At 43.1% G+C, this 26,932-nt stretch overlaps 1 protein-coding gene across 1 annotated transcript; it reads left to right on the top strand.

The window, feature by feature from the left end:
- Nucleotides 1–26,637, top strand: zgc:174904 (uncharacterized protein LOC564690 homolog). Its single transcript, XM_046326538.1, has 6 exons — nt 1–254; nt 8,375–8,500; nt 9,213–9,407; nt 10,678–10,895; nt 12,125–12,240; nt 25,870–26,637. Exons 1-6 carry the CDS (start codon nt 146–148, stop codon nt 26,018–26,020), a joined length of 915 nt encoding a protein of 304 aa, XP_046182494.1. The 5' UTR covers nt 1–145; the 3' UTR covers nt 26,021–26,637.
- Nucleotides 26,638–26,932: the final 295 nt, after the last annotated feature.

Here is a 26,932-nt window from a genome sequence, read left to right as displayed (position 1 = left end):
AAAATATGCTCCCCACCTCTGGCTAAATTCTCTGTTTATTTTCACCTCGCATTCACATAATTTGTGACGGGGTGGTATCACAATAGTCTAGTTCTAGCTGCTGAATCAGTTTCTTATTGACGAGGATCACCGTGCGAGAGGCGAGATGGTTGATATGGGATCAACAGCATGCGAAGGGATGTATTCTAAACTTATCGACAAAGATAGTCAATATTTGGACGATTCAGAGCTGCGCGGTCCTGAAGTGCACACGGGTAAGAACATCAAAAAGTGTTTCCTGTACAAAGGAATTGATTTAGGGAAATTATACAAATTTTCTAAAATGTTACAGTAACGAAAGCAGCAGGTATTGGAAATATCCTTCATGGTTTTGAAATGTATGGCTTGTGGGACAAGAACACAATTAAAATGACTACAATATGACAAAAACAATATGCATCATTTCCAGCAAAGAGAGCCTGATATGAAGGATTTACATTGTAAAGTTTCGGGAGTTACTTTGGTTATGCAGTGTTCACTCAGGCATGATGTGTATTGCATTCAAAATAAAGTTATCTCAGGGTTGCCATGTCGTGTCTTTCATCATTACCTTCTTGTCCAATCAACTCAATAGAATAGCCACCGCTTCTAATTTATATTCAATATGCTTCCTTCCACGTATCTGACACCATAGCTAAAAGTAAAATAATTATGTAATCGTATATTATAGAACTATCAGAAGTTCTGAAAATCAATAGTTCTTTATCAAGAGATGTTAGTTCAATTAAATCTAGCATCTAATGTGAAAAAATATATTTGCGTGCTGTGTCCTTAATATTGCGAAGTAAAAATCATTTCAATTTCCAAATGTGTCAATCTGATCATCTGGCACCCCCCAGCAGTTGCCTTCCAGCACTAGCATACCTGATTCAACTAGTCAATTTATCTCCAAGCCATTGCTGCAATATGACAAAATGTGCGACAGCTGGGTTCTCCGAGAAAAAGATGTGAAAACACTGAGTGCATACAGTGCACCACAGGAAATATTATTTACAGGAATCCCATATAAAATGGGGAATTTTCTCCAAACGGTTAACAAGCTACACCCTCTTCCCATTCAGCCCACGTAGTGTTCCCGGAATCCTCCTCCCTGGTAGTGCGGTAGCAACGACTCGTCCAAACAAGCTCGTGACATTTAACAGCAAGATACATGTTCTTCGTGTACTGATTGCACATTTGCGTGGACATGTGTAATTTCACAACCTGAAATATCAACAACCATAATCCTGCATTACAAATATGATGGGAGATGTGATTCAACAACAGGCATTGTGTGAATCATCGGGGAGCAAGAGGTAGCCAACTAGCAACACAGAAGAGCAGAATAGTCAGGAGTTTTCTTCTTTGCATAACTTCTGTTCCTCTTTTAACAGTTGGCTCAAACAAACATCAAATCAACATTTCTTCAACAATTCTACAAGTACGGAATTAAATTGATAGGGTATATACAGTACCTAATGATTAGTAGCCAGTAGCCTGTTTCCTTCTCAAGCACCCACAATAACTATTGTGTATTCCAATCATTAGGGCTATATTTCAAGGATTACAAAATTCTCGTTTTATTTTAACCCTTTTTCTTTTTGTGTAAACCACATAAAAAATGCAGTCGCCCCCACAATACTCTATGCATTGGTTTGCAGTTCAATGTTACATGAAAATCGCTCCAGCATCATATGTCATGTTGGCTTAGATCAATGTCGATTAAAATGTGCAAATCAACTTCATTGGAGGTACACAAGACATTCCCCGCCTTTCGTCCCAGCCGTCCGGCCGTTACCGAGAACAACATAGCGGATTTTCGTGTTAGAAGAAAATATAATTATTGCCCTGACCTAGCTCAACATAGACGTTGGATAAGAACAAGACGAGTGTCCATAAAGTGACAATTAGACTTACCACCTTTCGGACTGAATACGTTTGTAGGGGCAACAGTTATGATAACATGTATAATGTATCCTCTCACGTGAAAATCCCTGTCCATTAAGAACCAACGATGTGCTGCTTCATTTTTGTAACATTTCTGACTATGCTAACATCTTTTCAGCTGAATCTCAGTTCTAAAACCAGACCAAAGCACTTGGGTTGCACAGCAACAGCACTAGTAGCTAGCTAACACCAGTCGGATGAGAGGCAAGTACAAGAAAAGGAAGGTATCTATATTTTGCTAAGGAAGGTTTTTCACATGGCTGAAGTCGATCTGTTTAAACTGTTGGCCTTAACAATTGCATGTAAACAGAGTTTTAAAAAATAAGCACAAATAATGCCTTGATCACACCGACAGTGTCATTGCATTTTGGTACACCAGAAGTACATTCATTTCCCAATGGAACGCTGCGTTTGCCTCGCAGCATTGCGTTGCAGAGGCAGTTGCGGTGTGTTCTGTGTGGTGCATGTGTTGAATTGGTTGCAGAAGGTGAATGTTGAACTGTTGTTGCACACATATCCAGATGATGCGGTGTCCCATTTTGCACAATTGCTACAGTGACGCTCATAGTGGGGTGTTGCAGTCAAGTGCTAACCGTCAGTATCTAAATAATATGTTCGAACAGTCAGTATCTAAATAATATCTGTGAAATGTTTGATAGTGTATGTGTTGTAAACAGAGAGGTCTACTTTCTCGGGAACTTGAATATTGACTGGTTTTCATCAAGCTGTCCTCTCAAGAGGAAGCTTCTTACCGTAACCAGGTCCTGTAATCTGGTTCAGGTTATTAATCAACCTACCAGGGTGTTTACAAACACTACAGGAACAAGATCATCCACGTGTATTGATCACATTTTCACTAATACTGTAGAACTCTGTTCTAAAGATGTATCTGTACCCATTTGATGCAGTGATCACAATATAGTAGCTATATCCAGGAAAGCCAAAGTTCCAATAGCTGGGACTAAAATAATGCATAAGAGATCATATAAAAAACAATTGCTGTGACTCTTATGTGGGTGAGGTTAAAAATATTTGTTGGTCTGATGTGATTAATGAGGAGCATCCAGACGTTGCACTTGATCAATTTATGAAATGGTTTCTTCTAATTATTGATAAACATGCACCTGTTGAGAAACTGACTGTTAGAATTGTTACGGCTCCATGGATTGATGAGGAATTGACAAACTGTATGGTTGAAAGAGATGGGGGGAAAGGAGTGGCTAATAAGTCTGGCTGTACATCTGACTGGTTTACAAATTGAGAAATGTGACTAAACTCAACAAAAAGAAGAAACGTTATTATGAAGCCAAGCTCAATGATATAAAGAATGATGGAGGAAAACGTGATTACTTCAAGTTAAACGTATGGGCAGAAAGACAAATTCAACTCCATCTTTCATCGAATCATATGGCTTATTCATCACAAAACCATTTGATGTTGCCAATTATTTTAATGAGTATTTCATTGGCAAAGTGTGCAAACTTATGCAGGAGATGCCCACGACAAACAGTGAGCAATTATATTCATGCATAAAAAAAACAAATAATGAAATAAAAGCAGTGCAAGTTTGAGTTTTGTAAAGTTAGTGTGGGAGAGGTGGAAAAATTATTGTTAATGATCAACTTAGATGGAAAGCTACTGAGGATGGTAGCTGACTCTATAGCCACTCCTATCTGTCATATTTTTAATCTGAGCCTAGAGGAAAGTCATTGTCCTCAGGCCTGGAGGGAAGCCAAAGTCATTCCGCTACCCAAGAGTGGTAAAGCGGCCTTTACTCGTTCTAACAGCAGACCTATCAGCTTGCTGCCAGCTCTTAGCAAACTGTTGGAAAAAAATATGTTTAACCAAATACAATGCTATTTCTCTGTAAACAAATTAACAACAGATGATTTTCAGCATGCTTATAGAGGGGCACTCAACTATCATGCCACAAGGTGAGACCCAGATGCAGACACAGGAGACAGATGGTTGGAGTCTTACAATGTTTATTAATCCAAAGGGGTAGGCAAGAGAATGGTCGTGGACAGGCAAAAGGTCAAAACCAGATCAGAGTCCAGGAGGTACAGATTGGCAGACAGGCTTGTTGTCAAGGCAGGCAGAATGGTCAGGCAGGTGGGTACAAGGTCCAGAAACAGGCAAGGGTCAAAACTGGGAGGACTAGAAAAAGGAGAATGTAAAAAGCAGGAGAATGGGAAAACCGCTGGTTGACTTGGAAACATACAAGACGAACTGGCACAGAGAGACAGGAAACACTGGGACAAATACACTGGGAAAACAAGCGACACCAGGAGGGGGGTGGAGACAATAACGAGGACAGGTGAAACTGATCAGGGTGTGACATCAACATGTACTGCACTGACACAAATGACTGATGATTGGTTGAAAGAAATTGGTAATAAGAAGATTGTGGGAGCTGTACTGTTAGATTTCAGAGCAGCCTTTGATATTATTGACCATAACCTGTTGTCGAAAGCACCTAAGTTTTATGGCTTTTCAACCTCTGCCAGATCGTGGATTCTGAGGTATCTATCCAATAGAACTCAAAGGGTTTTCTTTAATGGAAGCGTCTCTAATGTAAAAAATGTAACGTGTGGTGTACCGTAGGGCAGCTTTCTAGGCCCTCTACTCTTTTCTATTTTTACCAATGACCTGCCACTGGCTTTAAACAAAGCATGTGTGTCCATGTATGCTGATGATTCAACCATATACGCATCAGCAACCACAGCTAATGAAGTCACTGAAACCCTTAACAAAGAGTTGCAGTCTGTTTTGGAATAGGTGGCCAGTAATTAGCTGGTCCTGAACATCTCTAAAACTAAGAGCATTGTATTTGGTACAAGTCATTCCTTAAGTGCTAGACCTCAGTTGAATCCAGTAATGAATGGTGTGGCTGTTGAACAAGTTGAGGAGACTAAATTACTTGGCGTTACCTTAGATTGTAAATTGTCATTGTCAAAACATCTAGATTCAATGGTTGCAAAGATAGGGAGAAGTCTAGCCGTAATAAAGAAATGCTCAGCTTTTTTGACACCACACTCCAAAAAGCAAGTTCTGCAGGCTCTAGTTTTGTCTAATCTTGATTATTGTCCAGTCGTGTGGTCCAGTGCTGCAAGGAAAGACCTAGTTAAGCTGCAGCTGGCCCAGAACAGAGCGGCACGTTTTGCTTTTAATTGTAGTCAGAGGGCTGATATAAATACTATGCAGCCAGTCTCTCTTGGCTAAGAGATGAGGAGAAACTGACTGCATCACTTCTTCTTTTTATAAGAAACATTCATGTGTTGAAAATAGAGGTCGACCGATTATGATTTTTCCACGCCGATACCGATTATTCGAGGACCAAAAAAGCCGAAACCGATTAATCGGCCGATGAAAAAAAATATATATATATATAAATTAATAATATATATATATATATTTTTGAATGTGATTTATTTGTAATAATGACAATTACAACAATACTGAATGCACACTTATTTTAACTTAATATTATACATCAATAAAAATATATTTAGCCTCAAATAAATAATGAAACATGTTCAATTTGGTTTCAAATAATGCCAGAACAAAGTGTTGGAGAAGTAAAAGTGCAATATGTGCCATGTAAAAAAGCTTGAGTTTGAGTTCCTTGCCCAGAACATGAGAACATATGAAAGTTGGTGGTTCCTTTTAACATGAGACTTCAATATTCCAAGGTAAGAGGTTTTAGGTTGTAGTTAATATAGTATTTATAGGACTATTTCTCTCTATACCATTTGTATTTCATATTCCTTTGACTATTGGATGTTCTTATAGGCACTATAGTATTGCCAGTGTAACAGTATAGCTTCCGTCCCTCTCCTCGCCCCTACCTGGTCTTGAACCAGGAACACATCGACAACAGCCACACTCGAAGCAGCGTTACCCATCACTCCACAAAAGCCGCAGCCTTTGCAGAGCAAGGGGAATAACTACTCCAAGTCTCAGAGCGAGTGACGTTTGAAACGCTATTAGCGCGCACCCCGCTAACTAGCTAGCTGTTTCACATCGTTACACCAGCCATTATGCTGATAGGCTTGAAGTCATAAACAGAGCTGTGCTTGCGACGAGCTGCTGGCAAAATCGCACTAAATTGCTGTTTGAATGAATGCTTACGAGCCTGCTGCTGCCTACCATCGCTCAGTCAGACTGCTCTATCAAATCCTAGACTTAATTCTAACATAATACCACACAGAAATACGAGCCTTTGGTCATTAATATAGTCGAATTCGGAAACTATCATTTTGAAAACAAAACGTTTATTATTTCAGTGAAATATGGAACCGTTCTGTATTTTATATAACGGGTGGCATCCCTAAGTCTAAATATTCTTGTTACATTGCACAGCCTTCAATGTTATGTCATAATTACGTACCATTCTGGCAAATTAGTTTGCAATTGGCCAGGCTGCCCAAGCTGTTGCATATACCCTGACTCTGCGTGCAATGAACGCAAGAGAAATGACACAATTTCACCAGGTTAATATCGCCTGCTAGCCTGGATTTCTTTTAGCTAAATATGTAGGTTTAAAAATATACACTTCTGTGTATTGATTTTAAGAAAGGCATTGGTGTTTATGGTTAGGTACAGTCGTCCAACGATTGTGCTTTTTTCACAAATGCGCTTTTGTTAAATCAGCCCCCAGCGTCGCATTGATTCTATGCATCGCAGGACACACTAGATAAACAAGTAATAACATCAACCTTGTGTAGTTATAACTAGTGATTATGATTGATTGATTGTTTTTTATAAGATAAGTTTAATGCTATATAGCAACTTACCTTGGCTTCTACTGCATTCGCGTAACAGGCAGGCTCCTCGTGGAGTGCAATGAGAGGCAGGTGGTTAGAGCGTTGGACTAGTTAACTGTAAGGTTGCAAGATTGGATCCCCCGAGCTGACATCGGCAAAATCAGCCATGCCACCAGGGGTCTTTTCATAGTCCCCAAATCAAGACAAATTTCAAGAAAACGTACAGTATTATATAGAGCCCTTATTGCATGGAACTTCCATCTCATATTGCTCAAATAAACAGCAAACCTGGTTTCAAAAAACAGAAAGCAACACCTAGCGGCACAACGCCTCTCCCCTATTTGACCTAGATAGTTTGTGTATATGCATTGATATGCAGGCTACATGTGCCTTTATAAAAATGTACGTAGTTCTGTTCTTGTCTAATGTTGTTCTGTATTATGCCATTATGTTTCATATTTTGTGTGGACCCCAGGAAGAGTAGCTGCTGCTTTTGCAACAGCTAATGGGGATCCTAATAAAATACCAAATCAAATTTTATTGGTCACATATTTAGCAGATATTATTGCAGGTGTAGTGAAATGCTTGTGTTCCTAACTCCAACAGTGCAGTAGTATCTAACAATTCACAACAATACAAACAAATCTAAAAGTAAAAGTATGGAAACAAGAAATATATAAATATTAGATTGAGCAATGTCAGAGTGGCATTGACTAAAATACAGTAGAATAGAATATATAGAGCATATATACATTTGAGATAAGTAAAGCAGCATGTAAATATTATTTAAACATTATTAAAATGACTCGTGTTCCATTATTAAAGTGGCCAATGATTCCAAGTCTAGGGCATCAGCCTCTACACAGGTGCACCTTGTGCTGGTGACAATAAAAGGCCACTTTAAAATGTTTTTTTTCACACAACACAAGGCCACAAGTGTCTCAAGTGTGCAATTGGCACGCTGACTGCAGGAATGTCCACCAGAGTTGTTGCCAGATAATTTTCTTATTTCTCTACCATAAGCTGCTTCCAACGTCATTTTAGTGCACCTGGCACCTACTACCATACCCCATTCAAAGGCACTTAAATATTTTGTCTTGCCCATTCACCCTGTCAATGGCACACATACACAATCCATGTATCAATTGTCTCAAGGCTTTAAAAAATCCTTCTTTAACTTGTCTCCTCCATTTCAATCTACACTGATTGAAGTGGATTTAACAGGTGACATCAGTAAGGAATCATAGCTTTCACCTGGATTCACCTGGTCAGTTTTGTATACTCTGTGTATTTAGGCTTGCTAATGACATGTCATAGCACTTCTCTTTCAATTATACTTAATAGTTTTTGATTTCATACTTATTTTCCATAATTTGTACAATGATTCATGAAGTCTATAAAAAAACACAAATGTTTCTTTGTCTGTAGGATTAGTTGAAATTCTGAGAAGATTTCAGTGTCAGCATGTTGTCCATCCCCAACCTGCAGACAGTAGGCTGTAGTATAGTATCTGACTGTGCCATCAAGTGTTTCCGGTGCACAAAAGCCCCCCAAAACTGCATACAGGGCAATTAGCACCAACATTTTCAACTGAAACAGAGCTCAATACACTGGTGTCATGTACTTCTCTGTCTCCATAACAGTATCTGTTCCCTCACTGAGAGCAGGCTCCAGACAGAGTGGCCAAGGGCCCTACAGGTTAGCCACAGGTCTCCTAGCCACACTCTGTGCTGTCCTACTGCTGTCCGTCATCGCTGTGAGCACCCACTGTGAGTAATCAAACCACACAACGTTGCTTCAATGGTGCCTCCGTAAACCACTTCCTGATGTACCATTGTGGCCCAATGAGGGGAGGGGAGGGGAGGGTGGATTCATGGAATCTGAATGCAGTGTATTGGGCTGCCAGGGAATTACATTGTGAAACGTGTCTTCCCCAGCCAACAAAGTTTAAGTGCTACCAGTAACTTATTTGTGTTGTATCATTTATTTCCCACATCTCAACGGTCCCAAGGGTTAGTCATACGGTTAGCAGTGTGGTTAAGGATTGGTTTAAAATCAGATTATTTTGTCTCCAGTACATGTGTCATCCCAGGAAATGCAACCTGCATAAAACAACTGATATGAAACTCTACGTGCACACTGACAAACACAAGGTGTTGAGTCAGTGATTGCTGCTCCTGAACAAATCTTACCCTGAACAAATCTTACCCTGAACAAATCTTACCCTGAACCGATCTTAGGGCCGCAGTTGACGATTTCATCCTCAGCTCGTTAATGAATAGACATTTGCTTGTTTTGTTCCATGGGGATACCTTCCCATGACTTATGGCTGCCAAGTCCAACTAGCCTTATCAAAGGAGCCTCGCCACATCTGCCCTACACTCATCTTATACTTTGTCTTTGCCTTCCATTCTTTAAAGACTTGTTGTTTTTCCTGGATGCTTTGGACTGAAGTCCCCTGCTTTTTTGTCTTCCTCTCAGATAAGAACCTTTATCAGAGCTTGCGCAATGAGCATCAGGCTCCTCTGCCTCAGAATGACTCTGGTGGTCAAATCCAGATGCAGAGGCAGACCACCAATGTGACCACCCTGACTGAAGCCCTGAGAAAATTGCAGATGGAGAAAGAAGACCTTGTGAAGGAGAGAGATGAACTTCTGGCTAGGTTGGCCAAATCAGGTCAGCTGTGTGTGTGTGTGTGTGTGTGTGTGTGTGTGTGTGTGTGTGTGTGTGTGTGTGTGTGTGTGTGTGTGTGTGTGTGTGTGTGTGTGTGTGTGTGTGTGTGTGTGTGCGTGCGTGCGTGTGTGCGTGCGTGCGTGCGTGCGTGCGTGCGTGCGTGCGTGCGTTTGTGCGTGTGTGTGTGTCATGTCTTCAGGGGTGCAACTTTCATTGGGGGCATTCTGAAATTGCATTTTTGTCCCCCCCAGTTTTATCATTGGAATGTGATTCAAAACGAGGCAAAGGTGTGCTTTAGGACCATGTGGACGCCTCCGAGCAGTTGGGTAGGCTGTTCGGAGTGTTTATCCGACTGGATAAAAAAATAAAAAAAGTTATGTCTATGGGATCAATATCATGCCAAATGTATTCGCAAATGTAAATCACCAATCCACAAATATAAATCACTTTCCAAAAATGTAAATCACCAATCAACAAATGTAAATTACTATCCACAAATTTCCAACATTTCCAAAAATTACTATCCACACTTTCCAAAAATGTAAATACACCACAATAGTGTTGCAAATATAAAGTAATCTAGGGCAAGGGTTTAGATTATTTACGTTGGACATACTATGTTTACACATATGGTTAACATATTATGGTTACCATACTATACATTTCTGCAGCCCTGAAAGGCAGGCATTAACATGGCTGAACGAACGGCTGCCAGCAATTTATAGAAATCGCATTCTATGAGTACAAACCTTTTTTCTACGCCTACAAATCACTTTCTACCGCGATAACTTTTTTCTATGTGTAAGAACTTCTTGTCTACGCATGAGAACTTCTTGTCTACGCATGAGAACTTCTTGTCTACGCATGAGAACTTCTTGTCTACGCATGAGAACTTCTTGTCTTTTTCTTGTCGTCAAATCCCTGCCAAAAGTCAGGTGACCTAAGCGCTGGAGTTGCAGGTTTGCCAGATCTGTCATGTTTGCGCATATCTCTCTGATGTGAAAATCTTTATGGCAGTGATTTTACTTAAGGCCCTCGTTTTACAAATACAATTCAAAAGGTGTTTGTTTGTGGATCGTGAATTGCATTAGTGGAAAGTGATGTACATTTGTGGATTGGTGATTTACATTTGTGAATACATTTGGTATGATATTGATCCCACATATGTCCCCTCCACTTCTAAAACCAAAGTTGCACCCCTGCGTGACATGATGCTGAAGTAAATCAAATATTTGCTGTCGATCTAAATCCTACCTTCTGCTGTGTATGACAGAACCAGAGCAAACATCACCCACATTACTCCCATCTCCACTGTCACCTCCGTCAATCCCATTGCCCCCTTCAACCCCACTAACCTGTCCTCCGGACTGGCTGGTGTTCAACAGAAGCTGCTACTACATCTCCACCAGGAGTTTGACCTGGCCGGACAGCCAGACCTGGTGCAACGAGAAAATAGGACACCTGGCCATCATACACACTGCTGAGGAACAGGTGCGAGAGAGGGGAGAGCGAGGCAGGGATGGGGGAAGAGAGAGAAGGGGGTGGAGTTAAAGATGGAAAGAGAGGTAGGAAAAAGGAGAAAGGAGGGTGGGAAAGAGAGTAGAGGAGGAGGGATGTGGTGGATTAGACACTGTTGATTTTCTCTTTTCTCAAATATCTGGCAAGGCTGGAAATAACCAATCAATAGAGAAAGTCCAACGTCAACAAGAGAGTGTTGGGGTTCATGATAATAGTCTCAACCAATTTCTCCTGCTAGAATGGAGTAATTGAGGGAATGTTCTTTAATCATGTCTCCTGTTGTAGACGTCGCCATTCACATCCCAATGTAATCGTGTCTCCTGTTGTAGACGTCGCCATTCACATCCCAATGTAATCGTGTCTCCTGTTGTAGACGTCATCATTCACATCCCAATGTAATCGTGTCTCCTGTTGTAGACGTCGCCATTCACATCCCAATGTAATCGTGTCTCCTGTTGTAGACGTCGCCATTCACATCCCAATGTAATCTTGTCTCCTGTTGTAGACGTCGCCATTCACATCCCAATTTAATCGTGTCTCCTGTTGCAGACGTCGTCATTCACATCCCAATGTAATCGTGTCTCCTTTTGTAGACGCCATCATTCACATCCCAATGTAATCGTGTCTCCTGTTGCAGACGTCATAATTCACATCCCAATGTAATCGTGTCTCCTGTTGTAGACGTCATCATTCACATCCCAATGTAATCGTGTCTCCTGTTGCAGACGTCATAATTCACATCCCAATTTAATCGTGTCTCCTTTTGTAGACGCCATCATTCACATCCCAATGTAATCGTGTCTCCTGTTGCAGACGTCATAATTCACATCCCAATGTAATCGTGTCTCCTGTTGTAGACGCCATCATTCACATCCCAATGTAATCGTGTCTCCTGTTGTAGACGTCATCATTCACATCCCAATGTAATCGTGTCTCCTGTTGCAGACGTCATAATTCACATCCCAATGTAATCGTGTCTCCTGTTGCAGACGTCATAATTCACATCCCAATGTAATCGTGTCTCCTGTTGTAGACGCCATCATTCACATCCCAATGTAATCGTGTCTCCTGTTGTAGACATCATAATTCACAATCCCAATGTAATAATTTCTCCTGCTGTAGACATTGTCACATTCCAATGTAATCATGTCTGCTGCTAAAGACATTGTCACATCCCAATGTAATTATGTCTCCTGCTATAGACGTTTCTGTGGAACCAGTTACCTCGGGGCCACTGGAATGCCTACTGGTTTGGAATCAGTGACGAGACGGCTGAGGCAGACTGGCTTTGGGTCGATGGAACCAAATTGGTCGGGGGGTAAGTTTTTGGCTTTGCTGGCTACAACAAAAATGTGGGCGGGTTTCGTGGATGCCTAGATTCAATCAGATCAGGCGTTAACTGGCGATAGCAGACACCCGCACAAGGGGGATGTTTTGGCGGAGTGTCAGAGGTAGAACTGCGTTGGAGCCGTCATATCGCTGCTCTTGCTATCATTGTCACAAGTCACCCTCACCCTACTCAGATTAGAAGTTCAGAGCGAGAAAGTGCAGGCTGTATAGAAATAATGACGCTCCAATTGAAAAATCCTGAAATAAAATAATAAGGGTTTCTGTCATCGTAATGGAGGTGTAGATTACATCTCACATTCTAGTGTTCCAACTTGTAAACGGGGCTGCATGGGATTTATGTTCATGTGACTCCCTGCAGCCAATAGCAATGCCCGCTTCAGGTATAATGCCAGGACAGCTAAAGCAGTTCCACCTCCGACACCGCCAAAACAACCACTGTGCCGATGTCTGCTAAAGCGGATCTGGTTGAATAGAGCCCTAAATCTACCCCAGGATTATATTGGATACAATCAACACTAAATTATTGGCTTCATACACATGGCCTATATTATCTCTGGACTGTGGTGGTTCATTAAAAACATATTGAATCACAGACCGTAGGTCTAACTAACCATGTAAACCACGATTGGGGGATGTTCATTAATCAATCAATCAATCAAATGTATTTAAAAAGCCCTTCTTACATCAGCAGATGTCGCAAAGTGCTGGACAGAAACCCAGTCTAAAACCCCAAACAGCAAGCAATGCAGATGTAGAATCACGATGGCTAGGGAAAAACTCCCTAGAAAGGCCGGAACCTAGAAAGAAACCTAGAGCGGAACCAGGCTCTGAGGGGTGGCCAGTCCTCTTCTGGCTATGCCGGGTGGAGATTATAAGAGTACATGGCCATTAAGACCAGATTGTTCTTTAAGATGTTCAAACATTCATAGATGACCAGCAGTGATTGTAGAGGGTGCTACAGGTCAGAACCTCAGGAGTAAATGTCAGTTGGCTTTTTATAGCCGAGCATTCAGAGATCGAAACAGCAGGTGCGGGACAAGGTAGCACGTCCAGTGAACAGGATCAGGGTTCCATAGCTGCAGGCAGAACAGTCGAAACTGGAGCAGCAGCACGGCCAGGTGAACTGGGGACAGCCAGGAGTCATCAGGCCAGGTAGTCCTGAGGCATGATCCTAGGGCTCAGGTCCTCCGGGTGTGGAGGGAGAGAGGGAGAGAGAATAAAAGGGAGCATGCTCAAATTCACACAGGACACAGAATAAGACAGGAAAATTACACCAGATACAACAAACTGACCCTAGCCCCCCAGCACATAGACGATTGCAGCATAGATACTGGAGGCTGAGACAGGGGTGGGTTGGGGGACACTGTGGCCCCATCCGAGGATACCCACGGACAGGACCAACCAGGCAGGATATATATCCACCTTCGCACCCCTACGTCAGACTACACTCAATCATAGGACCTACTGACAAGATGAGTCTACAGTAAAGACTTAAAGGTCGAGACCGAGTCTGTGTCTCTCACATGGATAGGCAGACCATTCCATAAATATTGAGCACTATAAGAGAAAGCCCTGCCTCCAGCTGTTTGCTTAGAAATTCTAGGGACAATATGGAGGCCTGCATCTTGTGACCATATCTGTACCTGTAGGTATGTACGGCAGGACCAAATCGGAGAGATAGGTAGCCCATGTAATGCTTTGTAGGTTAGCAGTGGAGTAATATGATCATTTTTGGGGGTTCTATTCAAGATTCTAGCAACTGAAGTTTATTTAGTGCTTTATCCGGCTAGACGGAGAGTAGAGCATTGCAGTTGTCTAATCTAGAAGTGACAATAGCTGCATGGATTAAAAGTAAAATATTGCCACCTTCCACTTCCAGGGTAGGCAATTTTGGAGCTTCACCCTGTTTCATCGAAATGTAAAGCTGTGTGTCATGAAAGTTGGCATTCTGTTTCCAAATGACATCACCAAGAAGTAGAATATATAGTGAAAACAATAGTGGTCCTAAAACGGAACCTTGAGGAATGCCGAAACTTACAATGGATTTGTCAGAGGACAAAACATCCACAGAGACCAACTGATATCTTTCCGAGAGATAAGATCTAAACCAGGCAAGAACTTGTCCGTGTAGACCAATTCCGGTTTCTAATATCTCCAAAATAATATGGTGATTGATGGTGTCAAAAGCAGGTCTAGGAGCACGAGGTCAGATGCAGAGCCGTGGTCTGACACCATTAAAAGCTAATTTACCAAATTCTTATTTTCGATGACGGCTTAGGAACAGTGGGTTAACTGCCTGTTCAGGGGTAGTCTCAGTGCTATGATGGGGTCTAAAACCAGACTGAAGCATTTTGTATACATTATTTATCTTCAGGAAGGCAGTGAGTTGCTGCGCAACAGCTTTTTGTAAATTGTTTGAGAGGAATGGGAGATTCGATATAGGCTGATAGTTTTTACATTTCCGGGTCAAGCTTTGGCTTTTTCAAGAGAGGTTTTATTACTGCCACTTTTAGTGTGTTTGTTACACATCTGGTGGATAGGGAGCCATTTAAGCTGCTCTTTCAGTAGTTTAGTTGGAATAGGATCCAGTGTCAAGAGATACAGGATTAAACAACTTAAGTGTCTCCATTGATCTTAGGTCCTGGATGTTCTGTGCAGACTCAGGACAACTGAGCTTTGGAGAAATACGCAGATTCAAAGAAGAGTCCATCATTTGCTTTCTAATGATCATGATCTTTTCATCGAAGAAGTTCATGAATTCCTCACAGCTGAAGTGAAAGCCATCCTCTCATGTTGAACAGGTTGAACGTTTCTGTCTGCTAGATGAGCGACAACGGTTGGGGCATAGTGTTCATGTTAATGTTACTACTTAGCTTTTTCGGCTGGTGGAGGTCCTGTAGAACCATGTCCAGATAAAGCATCCGGGGTAAAAGTTGAATGAAAAAGTTGAGCAAAGAAAAAAACAAAGAAATTGGTAAATGTATTAAAAGTTCAAAATGAAAAGTTTGGCCGGTAGCCAAGTCGCAACAAACAGCCCAACAGCACGGAGATAAGTCTGTAAACCAGGATTCAGCCACACCTGTTTAATTTGAGTCTGTGGCACTAATGTAAATGAAAACCTGCTTTATCTTGTACAAATTAGCATATTAATGTAGTTTTCCACATTTTTTGTTGTTTACTCAGTCCTATGTTTTCGCAGTTGGTACCTGTGATGCAAACAGCTTATGGTTCATTTGACTGTGTTTTTCATACCCAGGCGTGTGCTATTCTGTAGGCCCCTAACCCATTTGGTTGTCCATCATTACACGTCTGCAGTTGAGCACCTGCCCATTTGCGTTGATGGACAGGATCGCAATGGATGACTCTGCCTTTTTATATGCTGTAAATGTGACCTTTTTGGGTGTTGTAGCTGTCTGATAAATTCATGTTTTGCCTTCTGCACACTCTGAGCCATCCAAAAGATTACCAGAGAGTCTGTATACTGTTATGAGACTATCAACATGCTGCCTAAGGAACTTCTGGGCCAAGAATAGCCCCCCCCTGCCCCACCCCACCCCAGCACAACTTTCATTCAAGATGAAATGTTCAATTTCAGTGGGTTTGTCAAATACTTGCAGCCCAACCCCTCCTCACCAATGTTGTCAATGTTCTATATTTGCATTCTCATTTTGGGCTAATGTAACTTGCAGCTTATTAGGCCCAGTTCCCACATGTTCAATGCAAATGCGGCATTTGAGCTTCTAGAGGTCGGAAAGACAAGATGTCACTGCAAGCATAAACCTTGTCTTGTCAGAACTGCAGGAGCAGCACATCGGGATGGACAACCTGGCGTTTGTCAGCGTCAATGTGACTTTCATTGCAATCAGCGTATTTGCCAATGTATTTTTTGCCTTCTGCCTGCTCTGTCCTCAGTGCGGCAGAGAGGGACTCAAACAGCCTATGAAGACACTACTGGAATCTTTAGTTTGCTGCACCATTGCTTTCTTGGTTTCTGTTATTGCAATGAAATATTTCCTCTTCACGGAACATCTGAAGCTCAGGCTCGCTGCTAGTATGCTAGTGGAGTACACTTTCCCCACGAGTATGACAATGTTATGCAGGTTAATGAGGACCCAAAAGCGACTTGGCGAAAACAGAGTCTTTAATCCAGAAAAGGAAATATGCAATACTCCTAGACAAATCGGAGCGGTAAATAAAGCATAACAAACAATTCCACTCGTAATGACGAGAACAGACTGGAGACTCGATCATAAACTGTAGGTTGCCTCGGGAAGGCACTTGACCATAGCAGACTCAGACACCTGCTCACCACGCAGCATCTGAGGGAAACACGACACGACAGGGCGATACAAAGACACAGCACGATGAACAATATACAAGGATCCGACAGGACAGAAACGGAAAACAAGGGGAGAAATAGGGACTCTAATCAGGGGAAAAGATAGGGAACAGGTGTGGGAAGACTAAATGATTGATTAGGGGAATAGGAACAGCTGGGAGCAGGAACGGAACGATAGAGAGAAGAGAGAGAGGGAGGGAGAGAGAAAAAAGGGAACAAACCTAAAAAGACCAGCAGGGGGAAAACGAACAGAAGGAAAAGCAAAATGACAAGACAATATAAGACAAAACATGACAGTACCCCCACTCACCGAGCGCCTCCTGGCGCACTCGAGGAGGAATCCTGGCGGCAACGGAGGAAATCATCAATCAGTGAACGGTCCAGCACGTCCCGAGACGGAACCCAACTCCTCTCCTCAGGACCGTAACCCTCCCAATCCACTAAGTATTGGTGACCCCGTCCCCGAGAACGCATGTCCATGATCCTACGTACCTTGTAAATAGGTGCGCTCTCGACAAGGACGGGAGGGGGGAGGGAAGACGAACGGGGGTGCGAAGAAAGGGCTTGACACAGGAGACATGGAAGACAGGATGGACGCGACGAAGATGTCGCGGAAGAAGCAGTCGCACAGCGACAGGATTGACGACCTGGGAGACACGGAACGGACCAATGAACCGCGGAGTCAACTTACGAGAAGCTGTCGTAAGAGGAAGGTTGCGAGTGGAAAGCCACACTCTCTGGCCGCAACAATACCTTGGACTCTTAATCCTACGTTTATTGGCGGCTCTCACAGTCTGTGCCCTGTAACGGCAAAGTGCAGACCTCACCCTCCTCCAGGTGCGCTCACAACGTTGGACAAACGCTGAGCGGAGGGAACGCTGGACTCTGCAAGCTGGGATGAGAACAGAGGAGGCTGGTAACCCAGACTACTCTGAAACGGAGATAACCCGGTAGCAGACGAAGGAAGCGAGTTGTGAGCGTATTCTGCCCAGGGGAGCTGTTCTGCCCAAGACGCAGGGTTTCTGAAAGAAAGGCTGCGTAGTATGCGACCAATCGTCTGATTGGCCCTCTCTGCTTGACCGTTAGACTGGGGATGAAACCCGGAAGAGAGACTGACGGACGCACCAATCAAACGACAGAACTCCCTCCAAAACTGTGACGTGAATTGCGGGCCTCTGTCTGAAACGGCGTCTAACGGGAGGCCATGAATTCTGAACACATTCTCGATGATGATTTGTGCCGTCTCCTTAGCGGAAGGAAGTTTAGCGAGGGAATGAAATGTGCCGCCTTAGAGAACCTATCGACAACCGTAAGAATCACAGTCTTCCCCGCAGACAAAGGCAGACCGGTAATGAAGTCTAGGGCGATGTGAGACCATGGTCGAGAAGGAATGGGAAGCGGTCTGAGACGACCGGCAGGAGGAGAGTTACCTGACTTAGTCTGCGCGCAGTCCGAACAAGCAGCCACGAAACGGCGCGTGTCACGCTCCTGAGTCGGCCACCAAAAGCGCTGGCGAATAGAAGCAAGAGTGCCTCGAACGCCGGGATGACCAGCTAACTTGGCAGAGTGAGCCCACTGAAGAACAGCCAGACGAGTAGAAACAGGAACGAAAAAGAAGGTTACTAGTACAAGCGCGCGGCGACGCAGTGTGCGTGAGTGCTTGCTTAACCTGTCTTTCAATTCCCCAGACTGTCAACCCGACAACACGCCCATAAGGAAGAATCCCTCGGGATCAGTAGAAGCCACAGAAGAACTAAAAAGACGGGATAAGGCATCAGGCTTGGTGTTCTTGCTACCCGGACGGTAAGAAATCACAAACTCGAAACGAGCGAAAAACAACGCCCAACGAGCTTGACGAGCATTAAGTCGTTTGGCAGAACGGATGTACTCAAGGTTCTTATGGTCTGTCCAAACGACAAAAGGAACGGTCGCCCCCTCCAACCACTGTCGCCATTCGCCTAGGGCTAAGCGGATGGCGAGCAGTTCGCGGTTACCCACATCATAGTTGCGTTCAGATGGCGACAGGCGATGAGAAAAATAAGCGCAAGGATGAACCTTATCGTCAGACTGGAAGCGCTGGGATAGAATGGCTCCCACGCCTACCTCTGAAGCGTCAACCTCGACAATGAATTGTCTAGTGACGTCAGGAGTAACGAGGATAGGAGCGGACGTAAAACGTTCTTTTAGGAGATCAAAAGCTCCCTGGGCGGAACCGGACCACTTAAAATACGTCTTGACAGAAGTAAGAGCTGTGAGAGGGCAGCAACTTGACCGAAATTACGAATGAAACGCCGATAGAAATTAGCGAAACCTAGAAAGCGCTGCAACTCGACACGTGACCTTGGAACGGGCCAATCACTGACAGCTTGGACCTTAGCGGAATCCATCTGAATGCCTTCAGCGGAAATAACGGAACCGAGAAAAGTAACGGAGGAGACATGAAAAGAGCACTTCTCAGCCTTCACGTAGAGACAATTCTCTAAAAGGCGCTGGAGAACACGTCGAACGTGCTGAACATGAATCTCGAGTGACGGTGAAAAAATCAGGATATCGTCAAGGTAGACAAAAACAAAGATGTTCAGCATGTCTCTCAGAACATCATTAACTAATGCCTGAAAAACAGCTGGCGCATTGGCGAGACCAAACGGCAGAACCCGGTACTCAAAATGCCCTAACGGAGTGTTAAACGCCGTTTTCCACTCGTCCCCCTCTCTGATGCGCACGAGATGGTAAGCGTTACGAAGGTCCAACTTAGTAAAGCACCTGGCTCCCTGCAGAATCTCGAAGGCTGATGACATAAGGGGAAGCGGATAACGATTCTTAACCGTTATGTCATTCAGCCTCGATAATCCACGCAGGGGCGCAGAGTACCGTCCTTTTTCTTAACAAAAAAAAACCCCGCCCCGGCCGGAGAGGAAGAAGGCACTATGGTACCGGCGTCAAGAGACACAGACAGATAATCCTCGAGAGCCTTACGTTCGGGAGCCGACAGAGAGTATAGTCTACCCCGAGGAGGAGTGGTCCCCGGAAGGAGATCAATACTACAATCATACGACCGGTGAGGAGGAAGGGAGTTGGCTCGGGACCGACTGAAGACCGTGCGCAGATCATGATATTCCTCCGGCACTCCTGTCAAATCGCCAGGTTCCTCCTGAGAAGTGGGGACAGAAGAAACGGGAGGGATGGCAGACATTAAACACTTCACATGACAAGAAACGTTCCAGGATAGGATAGAATTACTAGACCAATTAATAGAAGGATTATGACATACTAGCCAGGGATGACCCAAAACAACAGGTGTAAAAGGTGAACGAAAAATCAAAAAGAAATAGTCTCACTGTGGTTACCAGATACTGTGAGGGTTAAAGGTAGTGTCTCAAATCTGATACTGGGAAGATGACTACCATCTAAGGCGAACATGGGCGTAGGCTTGTCTAACTGTCTGAAAGGAATGTCATGTTTCCGAGCCCATGCTTCGTCCATGAAACAACCCTCAGCCCCAGAGTCTATCAAGGCACTGCATGTAGCACCCGAACCGGTCCAGCGTAGATGGACCGACATAGTAGTACAGGATCTAGATGGAGAGACCTGAGTAGTAGCGCTCACCAGTAGCCCTCCGCTTACTGATGAGCTCTGGCCTTTACTGGACATGAATTGACAAAATGTCCAGCAAGTCCGCAATAGAGGCACAGGCGGTTGGTGATCCTCCGTTCCCTCTCCTTAGTCGAGATGCGAATACCTCCCAGCTGCATGGGCTCAGTCTCTGAGCCAGAGGAGGGAGATGGTTGCGATGCGGAGCAGGGAAACACCGTTGACGCGAGCTCTCTTCCACGAGCTTGGTGACGAAGATCTACCCGTCGTTCTATGCGGATGGCGAGAGCAATCAAAGAGTCCACACTGGAAGGAACCTCCCGGGAGAGAATCTCATCTTTAACCACTGCATGGAGTCCCTCCAGAAAACGAGCGAGCAGCGCCGGCTCGTTCCAGTCACTAGAGGCAGCAAGAGTGCGAAACTCTATAGAGTAATCCGTTATGGATCGATCACCTTGGCATAGGGAAGCCAGGGCCCTAGAAGCCTCCCTACCAAAAACTGAACGGTCAAAAACCCGAATCATCTCCTCTTTAAAGTTCTGGTAATTGTTAGAACAATCAGCCCTTGCCTCCCAGATAGCTGTGCCCCACTCTCGAGCCCGGCCAGTAAGGAGTGATATGACGTAAGCAACCCGAGCTCTCTCTCTAGAGTATGTGTTGGGTTGGAGAGAGAACACAATATCACACTGGGTGAGAAAGGAGCGGCACTCCGTGGGCTGCCCGGAGTAACAAGGTGGGTTATTAACCCTAGGTTCCGGAGGCTCGGCAGACCAGGAAGTAACAGGTGGCACGAGACGAAGACTCTGGAACTGTCCAGAGGTCGGAAACCTGAGCGGCCAGGTTCTCCACGGCATGACGAGCAGCAGACAATTCCTGCTCGTGTCTGCCGAGCATGGCTCCTTGGATCTCGACGGCAGTGTTATGAGCGTCTGTAGTCGCTGGGTCCATTCTTTGGTCGGATCCTTCTGTTATGCAGGTGAATGAGGACCCAAAAGCGACTTGGCGAAAACAGAGTCTTTAATCCAGAAAAGGAAATATGCAATACTCCTAGACAAATCGAAGCGGTAAATAAAGCATAACAAACAATTCCACTCGTAATGACGAGAACAGACTGGAGACTCGATCATAAACTGTAGGTTGCCTCGGGAAGGCACTTGACCGTAGCAGACTCAGACACCTGCTCAGCACGCAGCATCTGAGGGAAACACGACACGACAGGGCGATACAAAGACACAGCACGGTGAACAATATACAAGGATCCGACAGGACAGAAACGGAAAACAAGGGGAGAAATAGGGACTCTAATCAGGGGAAAAGATAGGGAACAGGTGTGGGAAGACTAAATGATTGATTAGGGGAATAGGAACAGCTGGGAGCAGGAACAGAACGATAGAGAGAAGAGAGAGAGGGAGGGAGAGAGAAAAAAGGGAACAAACCTAAAAAGACCAGCAGGGGGAAAACGAACAGAAGGAAAAGCAAAATGACAAGACAATATAAGACAAAACATGACAGACAACCTCCGTGTGGCTGAATTTCTTTTACTACACCCAGATCGTCCCTGCTCGGCGAGCTCTCTTCACCCGGGTGAAGAGGAACATCAAAATCATCATTTACTGGGTCCTGTTTATCAACAGGTTCTTGTTTTAGTTTGACATTTCCCTTCATATTCCAGCGATAGTTTATCTACTCAACAGTGCCTCTGGAAATGCAAACGGCACTTACACATCAATGAACAGCACTGTGTCTGCCTCGCCAAGTGCCCTGTTTTACACTGAGATGACACGTCTTGTTTTGAAAATTCTATACATCTTTTTTGGACTCTGTGTGGTAGTCGGGTCGAGCTGTGCCACTGTGCGCTACCTGCAGACACATGAAGAGCATGAAGGAGAGCGGCAGCCCCTTCTCCGCGCCCCGCCTGCGCAGTCAGATGAGGGCCACCATTACTGGGATCCTGCAGGGAATTCTCTACGTCATTTGCTTTCTGTGGCTCATCTTTTATGTCTTCAAGGACTTTTTCTTTATAACTTTTGACAATAATAGAAATATCTTCTACACAGTCCTCTCTCTGTACACGTTTGGCACCACTGTAAACCTGGGTATTGGTCAGTCGGTTTTCAGACAGAGGGCTGCTGATATTTGGCTCAAGGCTCAACAGGCTGTAAGGTTGTCAAAGTTGCGTGGATGAAACAATCAGTCAGGTGTGTTACACAGAGACTTACGCATTGGTATATTTAAACGCGTAATGCTGCGCTGAGTTAAATAGTCTGCCCCAGGATTATATTGATATATAGATATAATCAATGCTAATAATAATCATTTGGATTCATAGACATGGCTTAAATGATTTAAGATTCAATAGTTTACCAACAAAATTCTTGTTTTTTTTAACCAGAATTACACCTTCAACTGTAAACCTTCACTTGGATTTATTAATGTAGTTGGCTATAATCTTTTACAAATGAGTCATTATACTGTATTTATTGACTTTTTTATTTGTACTTTTTTTCAGTTTTTCGTTCATTCTGTGGTCCTCTGTAACTCATCTGGTAGAGAATGGCACTTGCAACGCTAGTCGGTTTGAATTCCGGGACCACCGTAACATGTATGCACACATGACTGTTAGTCGCTTTGGATAAGGGCATCTGCTAAACGGTATATGTTGTTATTAGATTTATGTTTCTACATTATGTTTCCCATCTGTATCTGAGATACAAATATGTTATGGTACATTTGACTGTGTTTTCCATCAGGCGTGTGATATTCCTATTTGTTCTTCCATCCACTTAAGTGGACTATGATAATGGATTTTAAATAGTAATAGATGATATATAATCTGTTTAGTACATAATACAATACGAAGATTACCAAGATGGATAACTAATTGACCTCTATATTCTCTACTGCATGACTGTACTTAAACGAAACTTGTGAAATGTATGACTGTGCTTTGTGTGCCCCATAAAGAAATACGATAAAACAGAAAAATAACAAACATGTGTAACCCAATGGATCTACATGCAGGAGAAATGGGCTATTACAAACTACTGTTCGGACCCCAGAAATAAAATGACTTCCTGCTTTACTCCTATGGGTACACTCAAAATGGCCACCGGTCCACCCATCACAGAGCATTGACTTGAATGGTATTGACCATTCTAGTCGTTCTATTTCTATGGGTCCAAATAACTCCCTATATCTCAGGTAGAGGGAAAAAGAGAAGGCTGCGGCTCCGGAAACATATAACCGCCACGTTCCTCCCCCGCCCCCGCCCCGACCCCCCCGACCCCGCCCCCGACCCCGCCCCCCTGAATCCCCTTGAAAAATCTGCATCAGTTTCGCGCATGTCTTTCTCTACTTCTACTTTACACATACATTTTTTTTGTGGTCACCCTCCCTTCACATTTCTCACTGTCAATCGTGTATGATAATGTTTTAAACTTTACCAGTGAAACGTCCATGCAGCATCTGCACGCAAAACCATTTGATCTCAAATTATACTCTTCTTAGTTATGTACAGTGTTGTTTCGGAAATCTTGTACAGTGAGCAAATCTTTTAGCAGGTAGTGTTAAACAAACTATAGCATACCTGTGTTTTGTTTTCGATCAAAGCAGATATTTTGCCTAGTGGTGCATGCTGTTGAGTTGTGGCCGCATGAGAGAAAAATGGTTGATATGCTTCAGTTTGCTGCCATATGACTGGTTTCACATTTGTCTCCAGCGATCATACAGTTAAATAGATCGAAAACAATTATAATGTATATTTACAATCACCTTATCCTAGCGACTTACTCATTTACTCAGCTCTTATCAATAGCTCAGCCTCTTATCAATTTGTAAATTACAGTACTTGGAGAATTTTGTTATTTCTATCATAAAAAAGAAAGTCGCTCCACTTGGAAACCAACAGGTTGCTTAACGTTATTCATTGTTTAATTTGATTGTGAAGGCGGCGGAATTACGAGGGAATTAAGTAGACACACCTCCGCTACATCTTCATTTCTTTGATCTCCACCCCCAAGCGAATAGCGAGTGAATAGTTTCACGTCGTGTTAGTCATATGTAATGGGATACTCATGGTGTACATCCTCCTAGGAAATGTTTAACTAGCAGGTTCTTTCGCGACAAATGCAGCAATAACAAATAATAAAAGATAAGAATATAATCATAAAGTAAATGGCTGTAGAATAGAATACACATTTGAGCAAGAGTATAATTTATAGTCCAATATTTACACGTGTATTGGGGGATGGGGGGGGCAAGTGTTATTCTCATGCTTCAATTCAAGGTCAGAATAGACAAGAAAAAATTGCATCAAAGGGGAGTCACGGTCCATTTACGCTCGCAAGTAGAGAATCCTGCACATGCGCAGAGGTTTTTTGCACCTTTAGTCCCCGGAAAGAAAGTTCCAGAGAATATGGAAAACAGAAACAGCTACTAACTTAGCTTGTTGTCACCCGAGCTCTGGTTCCTATGGACACTGACCTCTGGGACTGTGTGCTCAGGCAGCAACAGTATTGATCTACAGTAAAATAGGACAGGACCGTCTGTGTATACACACATTTACTGGCATGTTTTGGTATGCATACTTTGAAAGAGAACCTTTCCCCTTTGGCCCAGTTTCCCTTCCTCATGGGCCCAGAACCTCACTTGTTTTCTCCATGTTCTTCTTCCCTCCTTTGAATTTGTGTCAGCCTGGTCGCCATCATATGATCTCTCTTCCTCATTCTTAATGTGTTTTCAAAGCATATTAGTGTTGCTTCAGATTCCCTTCTCCTTCCTCTTTTTCTGCTTGTCTTACCCTCCTTCCCATTCTTCAACATTTCTTCTTTATTTCTTCCTCTTTTCTTTCTTATATATATATATATATATATATTTGACATATTCCACTGCTTCGTCTTTCCTTACTACTGCTGCAATTAAGATGGCAGTGACAGAGTGAAGAATATGGTACATTATTTTACATTATCTCACCTTTATAACGGTTTGTCTCAATGAGACAAAGAGAGACCTGTAGAGGCACTGCAGATAACCTAGTTCAGTAGCGCACACCAATGGCCAACAGCTATTCTAGTGAAACATATATTATACGCACACACACATATACATATATATATACATATACACACACACATACAATTGAAGTCGGAAGTTTACATACACCTTACAAATGCTGATGCTCTAGATACTCAACTAGTCTAAAGAAGGCCAGTTTTATTGCTTCTTTTAATCAGTACAACAGTTTTCAGCTGTGCTAACATAATTGCAAAAGGGTTTTCTAATGATCAATTAGCCTTTTAAAATTATAAACTTGGATTAGATAACACAACGTGCCATTGGAACACAGGAGTGATGGCTGCTGATGGTTGCTGATAATGGGCCTCTGTATACCTATGTAGATATTCCATAAGAAAATCTGCCGTTTCCAGCTACAATAGTGATTTACAACATTAGCAATGTCTACACTGTATGTCTGATCAAATTGATGTTATTTTAATGGACAAAAAATGTGCTTTTCTTTCAAAAGCAAGGACATTTCTAAATGACCCCAAACTTTTGAACGGGAGGGTATATATGTTGTTTGTATATGATGTACGTTATACCAAGAGATGTTTTGATTGAATATGTGTTGTTTTTAAAAATAATGAAACCATTTTTCTCCCTTTATAGCTTTTGGGAGGAGGGCGAGCCCAACAACCACATTGACGAAGACTGTGGCTACATCGTGAAGACGCGCAAGCTGGAGCGCAAGGCGGTGAGCAGCTGGTATGACGCCCCGTGCACCATGCACTGGCCCTTCATCTGTGAGATCGAGATGTAGGCCTATGCACCTGCTACTTAGAGATAAGCACTTACCAGACTCGTGTTGGACCCAGAGTACCTCCCTGTCAACGTCCATAGTGATAGACCAGTGATGATCAACCCTTCACCTGCAGAGCTACTGGGTATTCCGTTTTTTGCTCCAGCCCTGCTCTAACACATCTGTTTCAGCAAACCAAGGTTCGGATGAGCAGCTGATTAGTAGAATCAGGTGTGTATTAGAGCAGGGAAAGAGCAAGACCTGTAGGTCTTCAGGAAGATGGTTGGCCACCCCTGTCGTAGACTTTTACAGCATTATCAGGTCTGAAGAACAATGCTTTACTTTAATAGTATCTACTTTCATTTGCTTTTTCAATTAAAATTTTACTCCAGGAGGATCTTATATAGTTACTGTGGTGTCATTGAAGTGGTCACCAAAGTTCAAAATCCTTCTAAAGCAATGTCTGTCAATCAACGGTCATGTTATTTCGATTCATAGAAGAAGAAAAAAAATATATAAAAAAAAAACAAATGATTTATGTACATTTTTGTCATAAAACAGATGATCAAATGATCTATTCATAACAATGCAAATGCATTTGATTTGGTTTTGTCAATAAAAATGTTGAAAATGGAAAATAGTTCAGCCTATTTACTATGACATATTATGTTGGACCACACATTTTTACTTCTAGTGGTTCCGGTTAGTTTTGGGACTGGATCATCCAGTCGAAGGTCAAAGGTAATCTGTCTAGACCAACGCGGTTATAGAGTATGTCCTTTTTCAGTGTTGTTCTCTAGGTGATGAGTGTTTGGGGCTGTCAATCGCCAAAGGAAATAACAGAATAGGTGTTATATAGGTGTACAGTTAGCGTATAAGTTACTTGTTTGCTAAATGATTGCTTTGCCTCGCCTGTTTACATGTGGGGTGTTG

The sequence above is a fragment of the Oncorhynchus gorbuscha genome, linkage group LG24 (assembly GCF_021184085.1).
Source record: "Oncorhynchus gorbuscha isolate QuinsamMale2020 ecotype Even-year linkage group LG24, OgorEven_v1.0, whole genome shotgun sequence".
NCBI classification, from domain to species: Eukaryota; Metazoa; Chordata; class Actinopteri; order Salmoniformes; family Salmonidae; genus Oncorhynchus; species Oncorhynchus gorbuscha.
Note: the sequence above shows the minus strand (reverse complement) of the source record. Positions and strands in the feature narration are given on the sequence as shown.

Excerpts from the sequence above, each read along its gene's own strand:
- zgc:174904 (XM_046326538.1), top strand. The coding sequence starts at position 146 with ATGGTTGATATGGGATCAACAGCATGCGAAGGGATGTATTCTAAACTT. Across the intron at positions 8,501-9,212 it reads CATCGCTGTGAGCACCCACT|ATAAGAACCTTTATCAGAGC; the intron begins GTGAGTAATCAA and ends TCTTCCTCTCAG. Across the intron at positions 12,241-25,869 it reads GGAACCAAATTGGTCGGGGG|CTTTTGGGAGGAGGGCGAGC; the intron begins GTAAGTTTTTGG and ends CTCCCTTTATAG.